Source organism: Botrytis porri (assembly GCF_014898465.1).
Source record: "Botrytis porri strain MUCL 3234 chromosome Unknown BPOR_009, whole genome shotgun sequence".
NCBI classification, from domain to species: Eukaryota; Fungi; Ascomycota; class Leotiomycetes; order Helotiales; family Sclerotiniaceae; genus Botrytis; species Botrytis porri.
Genome location: NW_024066083.1, coordinates 1,424,099 through 1,447,561, shown reverse-complemented (window position 1 = coordinate 1,447,561; position 23,463 = coordinate 1,424,099). Strand labels below are relative to the sequence as shown.

The 23,463-nt window shown below is 40.9% G+C and overlaps 5 protein-coding genes across 5 annotated transcripts; 3 read left to right on the top strand and 2 right to left on the bottom strand.

Moving 5' to 3' along the window:
- Positions 1-4,334: 4,334 nt before the first annotated feature.
- Positions 4,335-6,360, bottom strand: EAF01_007231 (uncharacterized protein). Its single transcript, XM_038915486.1, has 4 exons — positions 5,948-6,360; positions 5,353-5,844; positions 4,998-5,302; positions 4,335-4,921 (listed from the first exon to the last, which is right to left on the bottom strand). Exons 2-4 carry the CDS (start codon positions 5,614-5,616, stop codon positions 4,747-4,749), a joined length of 744 nt encoding a protein of 247 aa, XP_038769124.1. The 5' UTR covers positions 5,617-5,844; positions 5,948-6,360; the 3' UTR covers positions 4,335-4,746.
- Positions 6,361-6,800: 440 nt separating this feature from the next.
- EAF01_007230 (uncharacterized protein) lies at positions 6,801-8,371 on the top strand (the record flags this gene model as incomplete). The annotated part of the gene is made up of 4 exons (XM_038915485.1): positions 6,801-6,803; positions 6,858-6,926; positions 6,990-7,811; positions 7,865-8,371. The coding sequence occupies 4 exons, from the start codon at positions 6,801-6,803 to the stop codon at positions 8,369-8,371; spliced, it is 1,401 nt and encodes a 466-aa protein (XP_038769123.1).
- A 3,950-nt stretch (positions 8,372-12,321) lies between these two features.
- On the top strand, positions 12,322-17,858 carry EAF01_007229 (uncharacterized protein; the record flags this gene model as incomplete). The annotated part of the gene is made up of 5 exons (XM_038915484.1): positions 12,322-13,350; positions 13,405-14,427; positions 14,483-16,763; positions 16,818-17,329; positions 17,382-17,858. The coding sequence occupies 5 exons, from the start codon at positions 12,322-12,324 to the stop codon at positions 17,856-17,858; spliced, it is 5,322 nt and encodes a 1,773-aa protein (XP_038769122.1).
- A 644-nt stretch (positions 17,859-18,502) lies between these two features.
- EAF01_007228 (uncharacterized protein) lies at positions 18,503-19,117 on the bottom strand (the record flags this gene model as incomplete). Its single annotated transcript, XM_038915483.1, is given in 4 exon segments — positions 18,503-18,680; positions 18,698-18,833; positions 18,844-18,986; positions 19,044-19,117. The coding sequence occupies 4 exon segments, from the start codon at positions 19,115-19,117 to the stop codon at positions 18,503-18,505; spliced, it is 531 nt and encodes a 176-aa protein (XP_038769121.1).
- A 942-nt stretch (positions 19,118-20,059) lies between these two features.
- Positions 20,060-20,446, top strand: EAF01_007227 (uncharacterized protein; the record flags this gene model as incomplete). The annotated part of the gene is made up of 2 exons (XM_038915482.1): positions 20,060-20,065; positions 20,105-20,446. 2 exons carry the CDS (start codon positions 20,060-20,062, stop codon positions 20,444-20,446), a joined length of 348 nt encoding a protein of 115 aa, XP_038769120.1.
- Positions 20,447-23,463: the final 3,017 nt, after the last annotated feature.

Genomic DNA, 23,463 nt, shown 5'->3' with positions numbered 1-23,463 from the left:
TCCTCGTTCGCACTCGTTTGTAGGGAGAATAATCACGAGCAATCACACTAGCCACAGTGCCAACGAACTTTGCGCTAGTGATACTTCTGTTGGTCCAGACTTTGTTTCCTACCAAGAAGGAGTATACTGTGACATGGAGAACAAGCAAGCGTATCCACTTTATTTATCTGATCACAGCAATTCTACAACGATCGAAGTTTGATTTGATATTGAGATTAAGATTTTGGTGGAACACAAGCCTATTGATGCTCGAGATGAGTCTCTTCCAATAAAGAGTATCATACCGTTGAAAACTGGTAGTCGAGTATCAGCCTTGCATAGGACACTCTTGGAAAAACGTGGGTTTGGAATTGAGTTAATATTTGCTTTGTTGAATTTATGCCAGTGGTGTCTTTCATATATCTTTGCAGCAAATAAATGGAATAGGTGACAGAGAAATGTGTCTTCCAGACAAATAATGAGAAGAGAAAAGTACAAAAACATTTAGGTACTTCTATTCTAATGTTGACAAAAGTCTGTTAATGCACCACTTTAATATCTTCCTTATACCCTCATTGTTCAAATTTGGCTCGGAGAAAGGGGAATGCATTGTTTATAGTGGATCCAAAAAATAAGCGTTTTTCATAACAATTCCAAAGAATGAGAATCCATTGTTCAAATTCGATTCACGAAAAAGGGAATCATTGTCCATATATTATTTGAAGAATAGCAACTTGTTGTCTGAAATTGTACAAAAATTGAGATCTCATTATTTCAAACACTCGTAGCGAGATCTATTCGAAACTTTTGGACTAAATAAGCATCCATGCAAAATCATACATCAATGAAGACTCGCTGTGTTCATGTCTACTGACATATCGAAATTTCTTCTTCTTCATCTTTCCACAATTACACTTCATACAAGAAAATCATTCCTATTGTCAATCGACCATAGCATCAACTCGCTACCTTACTTTTGAACAATACGCAAAATTATAAACATTCCAACCTCCACATTTTCATGAAGGACTTCTCCGCATTGATCCACCAAAGATCTAATCTTTTCACAAACATCTCTCCGAAATCAAGAATCACAAAACCGGTAAAGCTAACCTCAAAATCAGTCAAATAATTCATTATCCCCATGAGAATATTCTTACGGGGTGACAGGTACCCTCGAACCAAGTATCCAAATAAACTCTCCTCACGGTCAACAATCAAGAATGCCTGAACCCACCTCCTCAACACTTGTCACTGATATCACTGGCTCAAGTATATTACTTTCGAAAATCCAACAAATCTCAATAGTCGCGGTGGCAATCGAGCTTGCATCATTAATTGAGCCATCAGTCGGAAGAGAGATGGAGATGGCAGATAGGTCAGTAGAGCTCGGTATGGATACTCGGGTATTCTCGTAAAAGGAGAATTTTGTGAGAGAGATTCAAGACAGATACAGCTTTAATCAGTTAGGAACAATATTCCTGAGGATCCTAGTACATGCGTAGTCGCTGGTGGGTGGATTGACGGGGTGGATAGATCGCAGGCCAACTTATATGTGGCGATAAACTTAACAAGAAAAACAAAGCAACCCTCCCTAAAAGTGTAGTCTAAAGACTCTCTTTTGTTCGATCTATAGAATGCTATTCTCCACGCAAATGCTTGGTCATGACAATTCATCTGAGAATGACAACCCCATCTCCCAATAATCCATCACTCAATCTTTCAACTCAAACACCAAGCACCAAAATATACAATCAATCCAATCAAAAAAGTAAACCCAAGCAATTCCCCCCAAAACCCATAGTATCAAATAATTCTCCCCCCGAAATCATGCTAATAATCGACATCTTATATTTCCCGATTAATAAGGTTATTTTAACCGAAGCCCCTTTTACATAATCCACTTTTTATTCAAAGTTTCCACTCCCCCCTTCTCCCTCCGAAGAAATAAGAATTCGTGAAGAGCATTCAACAAGTCTGTCTTATAATTACTCTATAGTGTATTTAAACCCTTTAGAATGGAAGATTAATTAATTGTGATTGATTACGATTTGTAGAATTATACATTGTATTGGTTTAAGTTAGTAGGATTCGAATTATTTTCTAGAAGCTTTAATGATATACTCAATTTCTGTTACGACGGTCCTTGCGAAGTACCGCGTCACATGACTATGAGTAGGTGACGGAGCGTCAAGGAGCTGTAGCGCTTCTGGAGCGCAGTAAGGTCCGTAGCGATCCAGCCTATAGGGAGATCCTAAAGAATACAACAGAGAATGAAGGTTTATATAAGGGAATAAGTTTTATTATAATATAGAGCTTTATGCTTAAGAACAATTATTAATTTCATTATTATAATTATAAGAATTACAATCAATTACAATCTTATTGAATTCCTACTTAAAATCTAATCTAAATTATTTTGAAAAATCTCTAGTCACTTCCATATAACCCTAGAGGCAGCTCTCATAACAAGCTGCTTCTAAAGTCATATAAAAATGGCTATAGATCTCTCAAAATGATTTAGATTAAACTTCAAATAGGAATTTAATAAGGTTATAACTAATTACAATTCTCATAACTATAATAATGAAACTAATAATTATTCTTAAATACGAAACTCTATATTATAATAAGACCCGTTCTCTTTATATAGACCTTCCTGTTCTACAAAACCTATAGTTTTATCCTACTTAAATCCCTTGGATCCTAAGCTCCAAAAACTCCTGGCTCCTTAAATCCTAAGCTCCAAAAACTCCAACATCCTATCACATAACACTTATCACATAATCCAATATTACTTGTTGTAATATAGCTCCTATAACAATTTTATAACGTGTTTTCTAAACCTTAAATTTCAGTACTTTAATAAAAACATTTAATGATTATATTTTCTAACTTCAACCTATAATACCTTTATTAAATAAAATTCAATTCAATCGAAGATTTAATTAAATGATAGCGAATAATTAATTATATAATTAGTATAAATTTCAAGTATTCTAATTCCTTATTAATTGAATTGAAAATTTTAAAACAAAAGTTTAAAAAGATTTAAAAGTAATTTCAAAATTTATTAATTTTTAGTCTCATAAATTGATATTTATTTTTAGTTCAATAATTATATCTTTAAAATATCTGAAAATTCGTATATTAATTAGTTTATTCAATTAAGATATATATTATTCTAAAGAGTTTATTTGAATTGAAGATATATTGATAAAGTTATGATTGAAATTCCATTTAAATAAAGGTAATAAGATACAAAAAAATCGCTTTTTTTTTTAAAACAAGTTATCAAATCGAGTGTAATCTAAGCTAACCTCATACTGCCTAAAAGCCAAATTCAAATCACATCAAATGCTTGGGCAATCAACTACTCATCCAAGATAAACAACCCCCCAGAAATGAATAATAATTCATCCCTCCCTTACACCCCAAAAAGAAAAGAAAGTGATCTTACTACAACTCAGACTATACTAAACTGTACCACCCTAATCTAGGTAATACCTCAATCAACCTCACCCCAAACCCCTCAACGAATCTCATATATGTATATTCATAGATGTTTATCATACATTCCCTAGTGTCTGGTATCTAATATCTAATACCCAGACTCTTAATCCTCACCCTCACCCCCACCCCCTCTCACTCTCTCACACCCTCATCCTCAGAACCTCTCAATACAATCCCAATTCCAACAACCCCAAAGCAATTCTATATTTTCTATCTATTTTCTATCTATTCTCCCCTTCTTTCCTCTTTTAATTTTCACAACAAAATATCTACCCTATCAATCAAAATTCTCTGAAAAATCTCTTCCCCCACCCCGATTCTTACTCCTACTTCCTCTATCCGCCTCCAATTCTTACTTCCACTCCCTCCAGCCTCTATCCGCCTCAAATCCAAATCCAAATCCAAATCCAAATCCAAATATCAATCCTCACAAATCCAACACCCATCTTCAACCAAGTACTCCACATCATCACATCTCTCCTCCCATCATACTCTACATCCTCATTCCCACAGTATACTAGGTATCTACATCACATATCTACAACCCCATGCATCATAATGCATTCCCAGAACTAACTACAAATCGCACACTCATGAAATCTCGAAAGCAAATATGAATATTCTATAACCCATACTTTCCCTCATATTTCACTAGTATTGTAAATCATGCAGAAAGAAACAGTCTGTAAGCTATTGACAACAAAGTCGATTTGATGAGTGAAATACGACAATGCTATGTCGAAATATACTTATTCACAAGTCAATGTCACAATTTGAATGCAGCCAGAGCATCCGAACCTCAACGACTCCTATGCTTCTATTTACCCTCTTACCTCGTCTTCAAATAGCAGATTCATACATTCTAATCACATAGCTCCAAGCAGAATTTTAATAAATGTTTGATATGCAATCGAGTAGAAAGCTGTGCGTAACGCCATGCGGATACATATCCATGCCAACGCCTATGCTATAATAAAGCTCTGTTCCTGGAAAAGACTCAAATTCCGAGATGCCATTTCCCCATCCATACCTTCCCCATTGCTTGATTGTACTCGTAATATAGCTATTCTGTATACCCTTACAGAAAGCTGATGAGCTTGAAATTCGTTCCTTGAATCTCAGCTGTACGTTTAAATCGTAAAAGTATCATGCTTCATTTGATCAAAAATTTGTGCGCCCTTCATCTTCCCTTGGAGTGTCCATTCATTCATTCATCCAGCCACCATTCATTGTATGTCGAAGATCATTCATGAGTCATGGTTCTCCAAGAAGTCTTGCTGTAATATCACCCATGTAAGCCTCCTCTAATTCGTAGTCCTCCCCGCCATGGCGATCGATATGGACGAAGTTGAATGCATCGACTACCTTTTCAATATCAAATCCCATAGAAACGAAACGATCGACCAGAGCCTTGTTGTATCCTTGATATCTGTTGTAGGTTCTTGTTAGTCTGCCATCTACTGTAAACGTTCGAGGGAAATACAATGAAAGAAAAATGGGCGTACTTTAACATCTCCTGTCGCGCCTTCTCTTCTTGTGATTGGGGTTTAACCGGAGGGTGATACGAGGGGCTTGAAGCGGCAGCCTGAGACCATTTTGTAACCCTTGGGGCACCCGCATAATGAATTGCCCAGTCGCGTGCTTTCTCTCGAAATTCCTTGGGGTGGTTGATCAACATGGTGGCTACCTCGGCGTCTTGTGGATCCTTTGGCTCAGGTTCGCTGAGGAGAGATTGAAGGGAAAGGAGGGCGGACTTGATAGTTAAAACCGGGGACCAGGCCGAGGACAATGTATCAAGACAGATGGCACCCTGTTTAAGCGTCAACATGTAATTCCGATCCCTACAAGACTAAAACTTACAGTCTGACTGCTGACATTTGGATGCCAGACCTTGGTCGAGAAATTCATGTGTGGGGGTTTGAATGGATATTCATTGGGAATCTTGATATCAACTAGGTATGTGCCTCCTTCGTAGGGTGTGTCTGGAGGACCTGGAAAAGAACCTCGAAGGCTGGTCAGATCGCCATCATTACCATCTCTTGCTTGACAAAATATTTGAGCGCCAGGATCGTTCGCGATATCGTTGAGCTCTTTGGCAATACGACGCATTCTATTGGAAGACATTTTTATGCTATAAAAGAGGTGTTGTTGATGTTGATGTTGATGGAGGTTCGAGGTTTTATGTTCGAGTTTCGAGGTCTGGATTGACTCTTCTGATCGGGGTTGAGGATGATGTCTTATTGGGCTCGACGAATTCGCGATTGTCTTGTAGGTAATTTCAAGATTTCTTTGACTACCTAGATAGTGAATGTTGATTGAGAATGATATGGTGATTTCGCTGTTACTGTCAAACTATTTCAAGTCAGATTGAGAAGATCGTTCGAGGGCCGTAGTAGATAGAATATGCCGAATAACGCAGACTAAGAAAGAGGGACATTCAAGACAAGGCACTTACTAATAAAGCCTTTTGAAAGTCGTGGTGTATTCCTGTAACGCAAGAAAGTCACCAATACTCACACTTTATGGATGCTTGAACATCTGACTTTGGCGGGGTTATTGATAAGTGGATAGCTGTTCCACCTTCTACCTAGCAGTCGAGGCAGTCAATTGAATGTTGACTCCGTATCGTACCATACGGGAAACGGGATACGAGATACGGGATACAGAATCAAAGCTGGTGAGACTGGACTGAAGAGAACGATATTGCAAAGAAATGTCACCAATGGGTTGAAATATGACGAGCCCTTATGTCTGAGTCTGACTTTACGCCCAAAGGTTACCCGACGTCTGCTGTGTAAAAGGGATATATGTTTATTGATTGTACGTGGTTCTGTCAATGGAAAGAGTGCTTGCTATATCTCGTATGTATGGAGGGAATTATGGTTGCAAGCAGCGCAGTAATGACATCCGAGCAAGCCAATAGATACATCTCGAGTTCACTGCTGTTGCCAAAAATAAACACAGAAGTTGGTGCCTGATACTTACTGTGGCTGCATAGGGCGAAGAGGCTTAAGTAATGCTACATAATTCTAAGGCATCAATGACTGATCAAATCGCCCCAGGTGGTCCAAGCCAAGCTAGCTTCTTATTCATTCGCGTCGTGCTTGTCGCCTTGTTGCATCGTTGTAGAAGGCTAAAAGAGCATCGAAGCTGTTGCTACCTAGGGTATCTATCTATTACAAGACAAAATACACCACCTTTCTCAACTTCAACCACCACAACTAATCCGAATATCTCCTATCAAGAATCTGGATCATTCGAAATCCTATATTATCCTACTGAAAGCTTCTTGATTTACCAAGAACAAGATGGTAAGCTTCCAATCCATGATTTGCATGAGCGACAACACTAACATAATCTCAAAGGGTCAACAACCATCAGGTCTTGGCGGTAATCAACCAGGTGGAGATGGAAAAGATGACAAGTCCAAGAAGGTATACATACGTCTTCGCACTCATGATAGAAAAATGGACGATGGACTGATTGCCCAACAATAGAAGGATAAGCCAAAGTACGAACCACCACCAAGACCAACAACGAGAATCGGTCGCAAGAAGCGTAAGGCTGCCGGTCCAAATGCCTCCGCAAAGTTACCAGCCGTCTATCCGACATCTCGATGCAAACTTCGATATCTTCGAATGCAACGGATTCACGATCATTTGCTCCTCGAAGAAGAATATGTTGAGAATCAAGAACGTTTGAGAAAGGCCAAGGCTGCAAAGGAAGGGACAGCAGCACCCGCCAACGCTGGTGGTGATGCAGATGCGGTTGACAGAAATGCCGATGAGAGAGGTCGTGTTGATGATATGCGTGGTAGTCCAATGGGTGTTGGAACTTTGGAGGAAATGATTGATGATGATCATGCTATCGTCTCAAGTACCACTGGACCGGAATACTACGTCTCCATCATGTCTTTTGTTGATAAAGATCTCTTGGAGCCAGGTGCAAGTGTATTGCTGCATCACAAATCCGTTTCGATTGTTGGCGTTCTTACTGATGATACGGATCCTTTGGTTTCAGTGATGAAGCTCGACAAAGCACCAACGGAATCTTACGCAGATATTGGTGGTCTCGAGTCGCAGATTCAAGAAGTTCGAGAATCAGTCGAATTACCGTTATTACACCCCGAATTATATGAGGAGATGGGTATCAAGCCTCCCAAGGGTGTTATTCTTTATGGTGCGCCAGGTACTGGAAAGACGTTATTGGCAAAGGCTGTTGCAAATCAAACAAGTGCAACATTCTTGCGAATTGTTGGTAGTGAGTTGATTCAAAAGTACTTGGGTGATGGACCTAGACTTGTTCGACAACTTTTCCAGGTATGCACATTTTCAATGTTCATTTGAGGCAAGACGAATACTGATATCTATAGGTTGCCGCCGAAAATGCACCGTCCATTGTCTTCATTGATGAAATCGACGCGATCGGTACTAAACGTTACGAATCTACATCCGGTGGAGAACGTGAAATTCAGAGAACTATGTTGGAGCTCCTTAATCAACTTGATGGTTTCGATGATCGTGGAGATGTTAAGGTTATCATGGCTACAAACAAGATTGATACTCTTGACCCTGCTCTCATTCGTCCGGGACGTATTGATCGAAAAATTCTTTTCGAGAATCCTGATCAACATACTAAACGTAAGATCTTCACTCTTCACACATCTAAGATGTCCTTGAACGAAGACGTCGATTTGGAAGAATTCATCAACCAAAAGGATGACCTTTCTGGTGCTGATATCAAGGCGATCTGTTCCGAGGCTGGTTTGATGGCATTGAGAGAGCGTAGAATGCGTGTCCAAATGGCTGATTTCAGGGCTGCAAGAGAACGTGTCTTGAAGACGAAGAGTGAGGGCGAGCCTGAAGGTTTGTACTTGTAGAGGAGAGATGGGTGATGAGATGAGGGGAATGTACGATGAGCTAGAGCGTATGCTTCTTTTCGTAGCTCGTGTATTCTAGATATCCCATGGTTAATGAATGCATTTAATGGCTCGACAAGAATTTACTTTTTGATTTGTCTTTTCGTGCAACGTAGGTGTGTATGCATGTCTATTGAATTAATATTAAAATGCTATGATGCTATTTTGTTTTGTATCGGTTTTTCATACTGGTAGTCTGAGAATGTAATCTCACAAAATTCACCAACTTTGAACCAAGTGGCCCAAACACCTAAGTAACATCCTAACCTTTCTACCCGCCAAAGAAACATCTCCGCAGACATCGATATCGATGTAAATTTACAATTGGAAGATTCATGACATCTCCTCCTAATAGTGTAAAGATTAATATACTATTTCATAACATCGTTTGCATACTTGAAGAGCTCCCATCTACTTTTGAGGATGTGATGTACGTACAATCATTGTGTACAGATAATGGCCGATCGCCTAAATCACACCAAAAATCATTCTTAAAACGAATGGATTCAAATATAATTGTGTCTGAATTTGTTATATATATTTATAGAGTTCTATTGAGTTTTATTGAGTTCTAATTATAGATTTCAAAAAAATTAAATATGAATAGTTTATTTCTAGGATTTTTATTGATTGTGTTATATAGTTTTAAAGTATGATAATTTGAAATTCTAAAATTTACTAATAAAATAACTTAAGCGAAATTTGAAAAACTTTTACAAGGTTTTATTTCAAGTATTAAATGTTAATTTTATAATTTATATTAAAACTCAAAAACTCAAAAGTATAAATCCTTATTGTATAAATCATTTATTTGAAAAGTTTTTGGTACGCTAATACTAACGCACCAGAGTACCGAGGTACATATAAATAGCTTCTACATAGCATAATAAGAACTTCGTCCTTCTTTCACACTAAACTGTGCCAGTTTTCATTGAAAAATATAATTATGAATATTAATAAATCATTATATAGGATATATTCAATTGTTATTTTTTAGTATGATTCTGACAAGCGGTCATTATCTGTGCTCTAGTACTGTAGATGTGTGGATTTTTGATTAGGAGATTGATGGGATCTTGTCTGGAGAGTTGGGATGGTAGTAGGGGGTTTTGGAAGGGGGTCTGGCGGATTGGGGGAGGGGGATGTTTGAAGGGGGGTTTTGTGGTTGGGTGGTAGGGGTAGGGGGATGGATTGTTCGATACCTAGGTAGAGCTTGTAATTTGAATCTAGATTTAAAGAGAAATCGAAAGCGAAGGTCTGTCTGTCTGTCTGTCTGCTATCTTTTTACTATGTCCTGTGGTCTTCTGTATTGAGGTTGTGTTGAGAGAGGTAGAGAGATGGAATTTTGGGGGTTTTCTTGTGTCTGGGTCTGTTGCTTGGGAGGGCGGGGGCGGGGGTGGGAGAGGATGAGCGGGGTCGTTAGGGTTTATGGTTTTTGGTTTGATGGAGGAGTTTGAGGGGTGAGTCTTTGGAGCGGGAGATGGGGAGGTGGGGAGTATAGTTCTGAGGGGAGAAATAGGTTAATGTGGGTTGGTATTACTTCAATGGTTAGTGAGTCGTGATGATGTCTGTATAGTGAAGATCGGTCTAATTAATTATATCGTATTGTATTGTGTGTATCTACCTAGGTATTCTGGCGGGTTTAAAATAAAGAGAGCTAGCGTGCTCACGTGTACCTACATACTTATTCACTTCTATTGCAACCATACCTAGCTGGAGGTATGTGTAGATTTCGCTTATCATCTAGTGCAATATTACCGAGCCGGATGTCGCTTGGAATTTCTTCGGTTGATGTGATGAGATGGTTGAAAGTATGAGGGGTGGGAAATGGGGAATAGATAGGAAGTAATTGTACTAAGACGGAAGTGGGGTGGGAAATGGCAAATAGATAATAAGTAGTTGTACTAATACGGAAGTGGCGTGGTAGTTGGAGGTTTGTGGGCTAGTTGGTGCAGTGTTTTGTAGATAGATCCTGTCGCTTATCTATCTCTATTAATATGTCGCCGATTATTTTCTTCAGGGTATCGGTAAATTCGAGGTAGCGAATACTAGCAGCTTTTTATTATTGTATTTTGAGAGTTGTGGGTTAAGTTTGAGCACATGATTTGTTTGGAGAAATGGGTGGTGTAAGTTGTTATTGAATATTGAACTTGGAGGAGTTGATAGGTTAAGAGAGGAGAGTTAGATAGGGTGAGGGAGAAGGGTTTTATATATTGCTGGATTGATACATCAGAGTTCACATTGAAGCAACGACTGTGTCAGTGCACTCTCAGAATCGGTTTTGTTCAGGGAATTTTTTATTTGTACTGAAGGTCTTGTATAGCATGTTTAATGGGCTTCCTCGTCATTATTTAATCTTGAGTGATGTTATGATCTATCGTTTTTTGCACATATATAAATATAGGTAAATCTATCTAGTATGTTAATCGCTAATTATTGAAATGCAGTACTTCTTGACTTTTAACATCTTAGCAATATCGTTAAGCGAGGTTGAAGATGCAATTTTTCGTTATCTATCAATTCCAATCATATGATTCATCCTTTTGTATGTTTTCTTACTGTTGGTTTGAGAAGGATACGTATGACGTAGCACCTACGAGTTGTAGGCCCTAGATGTCAATATTGTACTCCGTCTAAAAAGCTAGCTATGTGAGACGTAGTAGACCTTGAATAAGGTCTACATTTAAGGTCTACTAGAAAGAGCTAGTTTCTTTCGCTTTCGCGTAGGGCCTATAATACAGTAGCTGTTGAATTGAAGCTATTCACTATGTTCATACGCTTACTCTCACAATTTAACACTATATCGGATTCATGTTACAAGGAGTAGTCAGTGTACGCTACACTAATTCAGAATCAGCGAAACGGAGGTCCTGGAAGATTAGATTTTTTCGAAACTTCGCTCTTGGTGGAGGAAATACTTGCTTAATTCGTTCTAATTATGTGGTCATCTATGGATCTGGATGTTTCAGAGAACCAAGAATGATGTTTTGAGAATTTTGAACGTTTATTCATAGGGACCATGTCAGTTGTAGATGCTGATAGTTTTGATGAGTCTGGACACCCGTCGTGTGTACCCTTGTATGCAAATGGCCAGGTTCGAGGTGTGATGGATATCAACGAGTTGGCCTTTCGAATTTATCTAGACATTGTTATCAACTAGAGAAGAGCGGCGTGTTTGATTTGAAAGAACTGTAATCGTTCGACTCAATCATAACCAAGAAACATCATTCACGATCATCAATCGTCATCTTAGATGTTGATACCGTGTATATGCTATCTCGATATTCGTGTAAAGCCTGATACGTCAATACATTTACTCATGACTCTCATCATCCTCAAATTCTAGGTAACAAACCCCATTCTGAAGGCATCAGTGCCGAATATGGAGAACATGAGAAATGGCAATTTAAAGATTGGATGTGAGTTAATTCCAAGACTGGGGAAATGTGGTTCAAAATCATGCCGCTTACTGCTCGGATAACGCTAAGACGATAATTGTGGAAAGAGCGGGAGACAATCACGTGGATGCCTGGAGTTGCCTAAAATCACGAGACGAGGGGTGACTTTCGTGTTGATACACGAGTTTAGGACCTTTTTAATTTTGTATGGCGCGTGAAGTTTATAAAGAGATGATTTCTAGATGAATTGATATCTTTTTTCGATACACATCTTCATCTTCGTTTCAATTTCAATTCCATGCGAAATATAACTCGAAAATAATAGTCAAAGGATTCTTGTCTTCAGGTTACTTGGTGTCTATAATTCTCATCGCCAGTGTCTTATCCTGAATTTCGATGAACGTTTGGTTCAAACCATTTCTCTATATATCTGTTCTCCCATTGGCACAACACCCAATATACATTCCCTCTACTCTTTCAATATCTGAAGTAGTTTCACCATACCAAATCACCATGGCTTCAGATACTCTCCCTGAACGTCCAGCTCCAATCGAGCTCCCAAACCTTCCCGCACCCATTAAAGATTTCATTCCCTACATATCTCAGAATCCAACCAAGAATATCTCAACCATCATTGAGCCATATAAGGCCTATGAATCAGAACTTCGCAAAATCTACGCCCAACAACCTGACCATGAAGTCATCAAAGATGGAGCTGTCAACTTAGTTCCCATCTTCTCTGGCCATGAGAATGGTCTCAAGATTAGGGCTAGAGATCTTAAGAGTGAGTCCACAGAAGAGCTAGAAAAATACATTATGCCATTAAAGCATGAAGAACGTCGACCCAATGGCTCACCAGCTGTCGTTGGATCCATCAAGGATTTTCAGACGAATTTCAACCTCTTTTCCGAATCTTCATTGGCTGATCTTGACTGGAGCAATGTTGTTGCAGCTGGTAGTGCCGTCACTACATCTCTTCTTACAATTCCAGAGAACTGGGCAGGTAGCAAGAGAGCCATGAGAGAATATTATCACGAGCATTTGGCTCCGGCATCCGATGTTGATCTCTTTCTTTACGGGCTTACCGAGGCTGAAGGATTGGAGAAGATCAAGCAGATTGAGACCAACATCAGAGATGCTATTCTTCATGAGACAACCACAATCCGCACAAAGAACGCTATCACCATTGCAAGTCAACATCCCACTCGTCATGTTCAAATTGTCCTCAGACTTTATGATTCCATCTCTCAGATCATCACTGGATTTGATGTAGATTGTTCTTGTGCTGCGTATGATGGAAAGCAAGTTTACATGAGTCCCAGAGCCGTTGGATCATTCGTTACACAGTGCAACACCATTGATTTGACCCGAAGATCGCCAAGTTACGAAAATCGCTTGAGCAAATACAGCCACCGAGGCTTCGAAGTCCATTGGCCAATGTTGGATCGCTCAAGAATCGATCCCACCATATTTGAGCGCTCTTTTGGTCGCACCGAAGGACTCGCTAGATTGTTGATTCTGGAGAAATTGCCAAAGACAGTTGTCAGTACTCTTGGTGTAGTCGCGACAATCATCATATGCTAAGTTCAAATATAGGACCGGGAAAACTACATGGATCAACGCCGAAAAGAACGTGGTAGACCGTCTCTCAGCAGAGGTTTCCGCAATCAACGTAGATTGTATGGAAATTTGAAAGATCAAGAAGAGGACGAGGTCGCAGATTGGGCTGAACAGGATGAGATTGCTAACTATCATACCATGACAGTTCCTTATGGGCAGAAGTATAATGCGGCAAAGATCAATCGTTTGCTGTATGCCAAGGATTTGCTTTTGAATGCGGAGTGGAACCAAGACAAAGATCGTGAAGTTTATTTACATCGTCATCCATGCTTTTTCGGCACGGCAGAAGAAGTTATTCAAGATTGTTGCGGATACTGTCCGGTTCCTACCACTGAACAAGAGAATGAGGTGGCTGAAAAGGAAAGCAAGAACAACGTCTCGGGTACTCTCAAGTTTATCACAGACGACCCTGGTCGCCAGGAAATTGGAAGTTTCAATCCTATAAATGATGATGAGTGGACTACTATGAGTTATGTCGGTGACACAGCACGTTTGTGTCAAGCTGTCGTGGATGGAGATCTGGAACATGTTCAGGATTGGTGTTCTCAAGAGGGTGTCGATGTTAACCGCCGAGACTATACTGGTCGCACGCCTTTACATTTAGCCACCATGACTTCCACTCCAGAGATTGTCAAATGTCTCGTCGATCATGGAGCTAGATTGATTGCTAGGCTTGTAGATGGCAGGACAGCATTACATATTGCCGCTGCAAAAGGCGATCTTGAGATGATTCGCATACTCCTGAATAAGAGTATGGCAAATGAAGAGGAGGAGGAAGAAAAGCAACCTCGTAAAGTCGCATCCACTACATCTGGTAATGAAGAGGAGGAGGAAGAAAAGCAACCTCGTAAAGTCGCATCCACTACATCTGGTAATGAAGAGGAATCAGATTCTGCATCAGAGATTACCCTCGACAGTGAACAAGAGGAAGCTGATGCTCTGACGATGGGAAGCTTTGTCAAGATTCCAGGAAACAAGGATGAAGATAAGGATGATGTTGTAAGTCTTTTTTTTCTTTCCCCTCCATTATTCTTATGCTAATTGATTCTTTCAGGCTGCAGTTATGGACGACTCTATGGAAGATCCTGACATCTATGACATCAACGTTATTGCTTGGGATTATGGTCTCTCTCCACTTCACCTTGCAATTCTCAATGGTCATATCGCTGTCATTGAACTTCTCGTCTCAGAATATGGTGCCGATGTTCTCTTCCCAGTCAAGCTAGTAGAAGCTGGAACTACCAATCCTAGAGGGGCAATCATGACTTTGGTTCTAGCGATGTCTCTCCCCAAAGAAAAGTCAAAGCAAGTGGTGGAAAAACTGTTGAATCTAGGGGCAACTTCTGCTCAATCAGATACAAACCATTTCACAGCTCTCCACTACATTGTCGCTCAAAACAATACCGATATCTTGGACGTTTTGTTCGCTCATGATCGACCAGCAGCGCAAAGAGTCATCAATAAGATCGGAATTGCAGGACACGGATCAGCTGAGACACCACTTTCAACTGCCATTAAGAAAAACTACGGAGAGATTGCATCCAAACTTCTGCACTTAGGTGCACAACCGCAGTTTGAATTCGAAGATTGGGTCAAAGTGTACACGGGCACGAACACTTATGCTAAAAATCAGAATACTGAAACAAATATGAAACGATTTCAAGAAACAGCCCAACAACCCATTATTGTTGCTATCTGTAAGGAGATTGGCGCTGTTGTTGGGGATCTTCTTGCAAGCGGTGCCAATCCCCAGACTCTCACAACTATTGCATGGTCAGTGGTAAATAATCCTGAATCGCGACAGTACTATCGCAACGCGAGAGAATCTATCCTAGATGTTATTCAACGAAAATTGGAGACCCTTCGAGATTGGAAGGAGCCTGTTTATAATCAATGGCAATATAGACCAGAAAATCTCGAATTAACGAAGCCCGAAATTCTTCGACCTGAGACTTTTTACACGGCAGATCTGGAACCAGGTACCTATAAATACTGGACAGCCTTACATGACTACCAAGATGAGAAACACCAGAATGAAGTCCAACATGAAAAACACGAGAAGTTGCTCAAGGATAAAGAAACTGAACTTGAAATATACAAAGATGAGCGCGAAGCAGTCAAGGAAGCAATCAAAGATCTCGAGCAGGCTGAAAAACTTCTCATTGCAGCTGGGGCAAAATCCTTCACTGATTTGTATCCCGATATTCCTCAATCCCCCGAGCGCCAAGATAGCTCCTGGAACCACAATCGTTCGCATAAAGTAGCATCAGAACCTTACAAAACATATATTACTTTCAATGTCCCGGACCTCAATGATGGGAAGAGACAGGGCTATTGTATGTTGTTTGAAGCTGCTTGGAACAATGATCTTGATGCCATCAGAAATTTGACACTCCAGCCTTGGAAGCATGGAGAGGTTGAGTATCCACCTCTTAGAATTGCAGTCCGTGATGGAAATGAGTTTATGCCTTTCTCTATCGCCGTTTTACGCGGACACTACGACCTTGCACGTAGGATAGTGGAAATATGCCTTGCTCAATATCATAACGCAAATGATGAAAATGATAAGAAAGGACGTCAACGTTGGGGTATTACGACTTCTAATGATGATGATGATGAATCGGATGATCTGCCCATCTTTTCTGAACTCGTTACTGACAAATTCACGATTGATACACTTGAGGAGGTTTCTAACGTTGTCAAAGGTGATACACTCCCTTTGTCTATGATTCAATGGCACTGTCCAGCCCGTCGATTCATTGATAACGACGAAAACCCCGGATCAAGCAAGACGTTTAGTCTATTTCAATATGCTATTGAGCAGAACGATCTCAAAATGATCAAGTTCCTTTTGGATATTGCAAGCGAGCAGAAAGCTTTGATTGCTAAACATGAGGACGATCAGCGATGCTATACTTTGCCTTACTCATTTTTCAACGAAGCTCTCTTCAGAGGTAGAACCATAATGATAGCTGAAATGATCAAATACTGCGGGGCTGGTGTTCCATTTGGAAAGTTAGTCTCGGCCAGTGGTGTGGAGCTCAAGACAAAGCCAAGATATTATGAAGGCTTGTCGATTGGTGGCAAGAAACGAAAGGACTGGGCACAACCTCCTGCTCACATTCAAAATATCAATTATTTTGAGGGGCAATTCCCACCTTTGCTCGAAGCTGCTCATATGGGCAACATTGAATCCGTCGAGTGGTTCATGAGTGATGCTCCCATGAGACATTACAAAGAATTTGCTGCGAGAAACAAGGATGATCTTCGAATTCGAACGTTGGAATCAGGGAAAGTATTTGAAAATACTGTTTCAAAATGGTTAGAGATGAATAGTAAGTGATATAACATCTTTTAAATGTTATTAGTATATTGACAATAATCAATAGGCGAGCTTCTACTCCACGTCGCCATTCTTCATGACCCAAAAACAGACGAAGAAAGAATCAATCACCTCAATCTCATCAAACATCTTGTTTCCGTTCTTCCTGATTCGGTTCTCTCATTGAAATCTTCTCAGGGCTATTCACCTCTACATCTCGCTGTCAGCAGAAAAAACATTCCCATCATTGAGTACCTTCTTTCAGTTGGTGCCTCGGCCCGCTCTCGCGATAGACAAAACCGAAATATCATGCATACTCTTGCAGCTGATGCTACAACCGTAAACAAAGAGACAGTTCCTTGCTTAGAATCTATTATCAAGCTATTCAACAAAAAAGATGTTCAAGAAATGTTACTTGAGAGGTCGGATGACTACCCAAGCGCAGTTACACCTCTAGCTTTATGGATGAGCATGGCCACACACTATGATGGCGCAGATGTCATAGAGGTACTTCTTAAGTATTCTACAGGCGAGGAGCTGGAGATGATTAACGGAGAAGGCGATTTGCCTTTACACGTCGTAAGTTACTCTTCCCCATCCAACTAAAATTGAAATATTAACACCAATCTAGGCAATCAAAAACAACAGACCAAACTTAGCATCCTTCCTCCTCCGCCAAAAGCCCACTCTCCTGTATCGTGAGTCGGCAACTGGTCGTACACCCCTCGAAATGTCCCATGATAACTACATCTCTAATTTCATTTCTGACCCTCCCTCTGTCGACGAGTATTGGCAATATCATCCGCGTAATGTTAATGGGGATACGTTGAGTGCGTATCACGCGAAGCAGAAACGCGATGCAGCCCCATTTTATCAGACACATTCTTTGATCTGGGAAGAATGTTTGAGGGTTCAGGGAGAGTTGAAGAGAAAGTTTGATAGTGATGAAGGTGAGAATAGTGAGGATAAGACAAAGAGAGAATTTATAGGAAAGAGAAGATTGGTCAGTTTGTTTGAGGCAAATGAGGTGGCTAGGAGATTGGCGGGAAGTCGTAATGGAAAGGGAAATGTAGCTACGCAGATGGATGTGGTTGGTCAGTGGATGTAAATTGCTCGAAGAAGAGATATGATATTTTGCATCTGGGAATGAAATGGGAATGGAAAGTTGTTGTGAGTGGTTAATGCGTATGGGATATGATATAAATCTTCATAATATATTACATAATAATATAGCTGAGCTGGCTGATTGGTTTAGCCTGGGGTTTCTGTCCTTAAGTGCATGACTAGTACTGTATAATGCAAAAACGTTGCAAATCACTCGGGAATCCATTTCTTCGTTCAAATGACTGTTGTTTCCTTGTATCGCATGGCAATAGGCAACCTCTTCAAGGGAATTTCAGTCAAATTTCTGGACTTACGTGCCTAGGCGTACCAAGTAAGACGAACATGCTCTTCTGCTTCAAAAGCACAAGTTACTAAGTAGTACACAATTATGACCCTCTAGAAATTTTATCAATCTCTGAGCTCAAAAAAAAGCAGCACGCTTCCAGAAAAAGCTGTGAATCTATCAACCTTGTCATCCTCCATGTTGTGCCCATCACTTCCTGGTGTTAAGTGGAAAATATACTTCTGGATAACCCGCGCAATGGTGTATCTCACAATACGCCATGCCAAAGACTAGCCGAGGCAATTATATTGACCTAAATATTTTGGATTATGATTAGTATAAATCTTCGAGGAACAGCGCATGCGCTACAGTCTGACTAGAAAATTGAGATGTCCTTCCCAATGCTGAATGGTATATGTGCCTTTGAATTCAGCACCATCTGGGGGTTCGTAGTCCAGCGTTCTGGAATAAATTGGGTGCCTTTTACAAAGCAATCCTCGCCTGCATTGATGAAGCTCGTTGGTACGATATATTAAGAATAACCTTTATTGTGGAATGACATACATTTGGCAATAGTGTAATGAGGTGTAACAACTGTGATATGTGGAGGAATATACACGCCGTCAATGGTGACTCCACTTTCTGTTGTTTTCCGACTGCCTCCAGTCAAAAGATTTGGATGGAGGCGCATTGCCTCTTGAATAACGGCATTTAGGTATGGTAGTTTTTGTGGGGGCCTTAATATCGGTAATACATACAACGCCCAATTCTTCGCGAATTTCGGCTATATGCTCACGATGCATTGAGAGTTCATGAAAAATCGCTGTCAAGATTTGCGCAGTGGGCTCACTATAATTTGTCAGTCCAGCATGTATAATGATCGACCTTGATAAGTCAAAAGCTCACCTGCCCGCCAGTATAGCTAGCAAACTATCGCCTTTGAGCCATGGCCCGGCTTTATTGCCCTTGGTGTTTTCCATGAAAAAAGATGTGAGATCTAGGACTCCAAAAGGAGCTCCCTTTAGGAGCTTTTCTTCCATCTGCGCTTGGCATCATTCCAAGATTCATACCAGTCCTTCATCCATAAAACCCGTGGTAGTAGCTTCACGCCAATGTGTAGTAGCCAAGGAGTTGGAGCTGGGGACCTAGTAGTGCTTGGGCCCTCCAATTTTTGTGCCACTTTTGAGACTCAAGCATCTCCAATGACTTACTGAATGTGAAATCCCCCATGATATCAAATGTGAAGCATAAGAAGACTTCAGTGGTGTCCACAGTTGAGCTATGGTTGGCTTTTATTGCTAGCTGTCTGTCACGTTCGTCGATCCATTTAAGCACTTTGACTTCATGGTATTCAATAACTACTAGGATCTCATGGTTATAAATGCTTGATTAATGAGGATTTTGAAGGAAAACCTGTGGGTGAAAATCTATATTGCCAATACTTCCGTCGCTTTGCATGAACTGCTTTGTTTCAAGCAGCAAAAAGTGCTTGTTTTAGCCATAAGAGATCATAGAGCTCGGATTTGATACATTCAGACTGACGCCCACCGACTGCCTCATGAACTTCAGGTAAGAATACAGTGTCTTCAGCTGGACCTGAAAACTCATTAGTCAAGTGGCTTGGATGTAACACTCTGTTTGTCTTGCGCCAGGCTTACCTGTCCCAACCACATGACTATACTTTTGGTATAGTCTGTGCAGATATAAATGATTGATTGAGTGTCTATTCTCCCAAATTTGCACGATCTTGGTGTATCGCGCCCACCATGGACCAGGAAAGTTGGCGTTGTTAAGCCGATGGAACAATCGACGGTATACCAAAATGCTTGCTAGTAACCCGAGAACATGAAAGTAGCTATCCCACTCGCTCTCTCGTGGCTCGGTGCATATCACCAGCGCAGCACCGGAGCACACCAGCACCAATGAAGGTGTGAGAATTGAGTCTCGTTACTTATCCCATCCACTAGATCTCGAGATACTTGCACGCCAAGTTCGCTTCATGGAAGACCTCATTGGTCGCGGCAGAACCACTCACCCAGTACTTGAAACCGTACACCAAACGGTTTACTGATCTAGATTTAACAAAGAATTATGTTCGCCGTACAGTAGATGGTGCTTACCACTATACTGGAACGTGCTCCATGATGCCGCGCGGCGTGGTGGACAATAAATTACGCGTCTATGGCTGCTCTAATCTTCGCATTTGTGATGCGAGTCTTATACCCTTAGAACCAACAGCAAACCCTCAAGCAGTTGTCTACGGGGTTGCTGAGCTAGGTGCTAGCCTCATCAAAGAAGAATTATTGTGATTCAAGGTGTCGGTCCAAAAGCCTCATTGAAATCCATCGTGGTTAGAAAATTAGTAATATGATGGAATTCATTTCTTAGTATCATTGGAAGCTAGTAGTTAAGCATAAAAGAGAACGAAAATGGTATAGCAGAATATAGCACATCAAATCACCATCGTCACCGGGTACTACGCGAACAATGACTTTCATTCCTATTGGTTAATTATGACCACTATCATAACTTGAATGACCTTTGAGACCATATTATGGCAAACGATTTTACAATAACGATTGAGTCTTTTGCCAACAAAATCTGGGCGAATGTGTGCTTTGAGGTTTCGATGTGAGCGTGAGTTCTCATCACCTTTCTGAGTCTGACAAACTGACTAGAAACAAGTTCGAGTTCGAATAGCGATTTTTCTAACGAAAATTCCAAGACCACTAGCTAGCCTCGCTTATCAAATACACAACCTATCTAGGTAAAGAAGTTTCAGCTGCATGTTTTTCTACCAGGCGTTTCTCGCGAGTAACCTCAAATCCAAAAATGAAAGTGCGGGGTGATGGGGCCATAGTGAGACCAGCCAGGGTCACTTGTCACCGATGTTGGACCAATTTACTCGAGAGGAACTGTACTGCGCCCGATATTGAAACTTGAGGATCCTTATTGCAACATCATGGCCGAGAACCATAACCAAGGGATTCCTTACAGAATCATCGCAAGCCTCGGCTTACGTCCGTTGCATATTCGAATGAGCTCAGTGTGTACGTCTAGCACTAGATGCGGTCAGGCGAAACATGCTCTGCTACGACATAAACCGAAGACATATCAAATAGGCAGGTGTCTTTTGTTACTTTAACTGCAATTATCGCTTTAGTCAAAACCCTGCAAATAGGTATCGAAAAAGTAATGATGATGATCGGGGACAGCATCGCAGGATGCAGAACCATGGACCCCGCAGATGGCAAACACTAAAGTTACATTCATCTCTGTACACAGACCGACCTTTGAAAGGTATGTAGAAAATTGAAAACAGTGCTAAAAAAAAAGGTTTCATTTTTCTAGCACTTGTAACCAATCATATCGAAATCCAGCATCTGCAAGAAATCTAGTCATTCATTGCCCCAACAGGCGATCTTCAAGTATACTTTGAATATCTTCGTCTTCACTACGCACATGCAAGCTCCAGAGGTGTGCTCGATTCCCCAAAAAGATTTCCCTTCCCTACAGAATGAACACGTGAATATTGATGTATTATATGTATCAACCCACTTCCGAAAGAAAATCATCTTGTTGCAATTGTTTAAGGATTTTCTTCACGACAGGCTGGATTAGGGCCGCTACAGCTAGCAATTTGAAAGACCCAATTCTATGAATTTCGCCAACATTCTTCCAAAGACCATTTGCATCTGTTACACCACGTTCTCTACCAATCATCAAGAAACAACACCTGACAATCATCCGTCTCTCAATTCTTACTTATTGGTTTTTTTGGGGGGGTGGCTTTAGTGGATAAATGATTCTTGGTCCCTGATTGGGTGGACCATATCCTTCTCCATTCTCACAACAGTCGCTGTTGTGCTTCGGTTTTGGCCAGCCAAAATCCAGAAGAGGAGTTTTTTTTCTCGATAATGGCTTCTGGATTTTCTCATATGTGAGTGGCCACTCCATTTTCTTTCTTGACTCCATCTCGATGGTCTCAATCTCAAACGTGTCGCAAAAAAAAACAGGTAGCAATGCCTCGCCCAGCAAGAAGTCGGGGTATGGGCTATCTACAATGGATTAGGGAACGGCGCAGCTGATCTGACCCTTGAAGAAATTAGCAGTACAAGCAACGGTATGTTAATCTGTTCAAGGTGTTTGAAACACCACTTTACTTTGGACCACAACTGACTGTGCCGGAAGGTCCTTGTGGCAGTATCAAGCACATGGATCTTCAGTACCGCTGCTGTCCAATTGGCTGTGCTTGGGTCGTATATACGAATCTTCACCACGCCCATTTTCAAGCGATGGGCCATCTCTTTGATGACCATAGAGGCATGCTTCGGTATAACCTTCCTCGTCGTATTTTTAACTCACTGCAACCCAGTCTTCCTAGAATGGAACCCTGTTCCATGGGGCTCATGCAGATCTCTAACAATATCCGAGTCTTCCTCCATCTCTCACAATCTCGCTCTCGACACGGCAATCATCATCCTCCCTATGCCATGGCTATACAAACTTCAAATTGCCTTGAATCACAAGCTTTTCGCAATGGTCATATTCAGCTTTGGCTTCGCATAAGTAATGACCGAAGGATACCATCTCTTCTTTGTTCTTTGCACGATCTCTTCATGACTCATAGTTGACCTCTGAACTAGAACTATCGCCATCATGTGCTACCGTCTTGAATTGACAGCCCGAAGACCTTCCGATCTCATGATTGCCATTGCGAAAATCAGAGTGCTGAGCAATCTCGAGCTTTGGATTGGTATCGTTGTTGCCTGCTTACCTACCATGAAGCCTTTTGTCGAGTATATCTCAAACCCAGCCTATCAAAGCTCTCCCATAAGCTTCATGGTAGCTCAGCAGTGTCAACGAAAGACGAAAGCCCGCAACTTCAGCTAAGGACCTTTGGTGGTTTCGGACCTTCACGCCCCAAGAATCACAGTAATTACACGGAACGGTCTGAGGCTCCATCGGTGCAGACAATTACCAACGAGTTGCATCTCGTTCCATTCGAGGCATCCGATTTTGATGCAAATTGTGAACTCAGCAACACAAGGACGGTGTCGGATAGCCAGGGTATATTTGTGCAAAGGCAGTTTCAGACGTCTAATGTATAGCCAAATTGACCCTTTTGAACCCTTCTAGTAATGCTTCTAGTAGGTCTCCCTATCAAATCCAATCAAGGATTGTATTGATACCAAGAAGGAAAAGATAGTTCATCAAACAGAAGGCAGTAATTGGCTGAGAACAAGTAACACATTTGATGACGAGACGCTTGCCAGTCAAAGTACGGAACTTAGAGCGAGAATTGTTACGGTGGAACTATTCGCTG

Coding starts and splice junctions, on each gene's coding strand:
- EAF01_007231 (XM_038915486.1), bottom strand. CDS start 5,616: ATGTCTTCCAATAGAATGCGTCGTATTGCCAAAGAGCTCAACGATATC. Junction 5,303..5,352: donor CAAATGTCAGCAGTCAGACT/GTAAGTTTTAGT, acceptor ACGCTTAAACAG/GGTGCCATCTGTCTTGATAC. Junction 4,922..4,997: donor GCGCGACAGGAGATGTTAAA/GTACGCCCATTT, acceptor AACCTACAACAG/ATATCAAGGATACAACAAGG.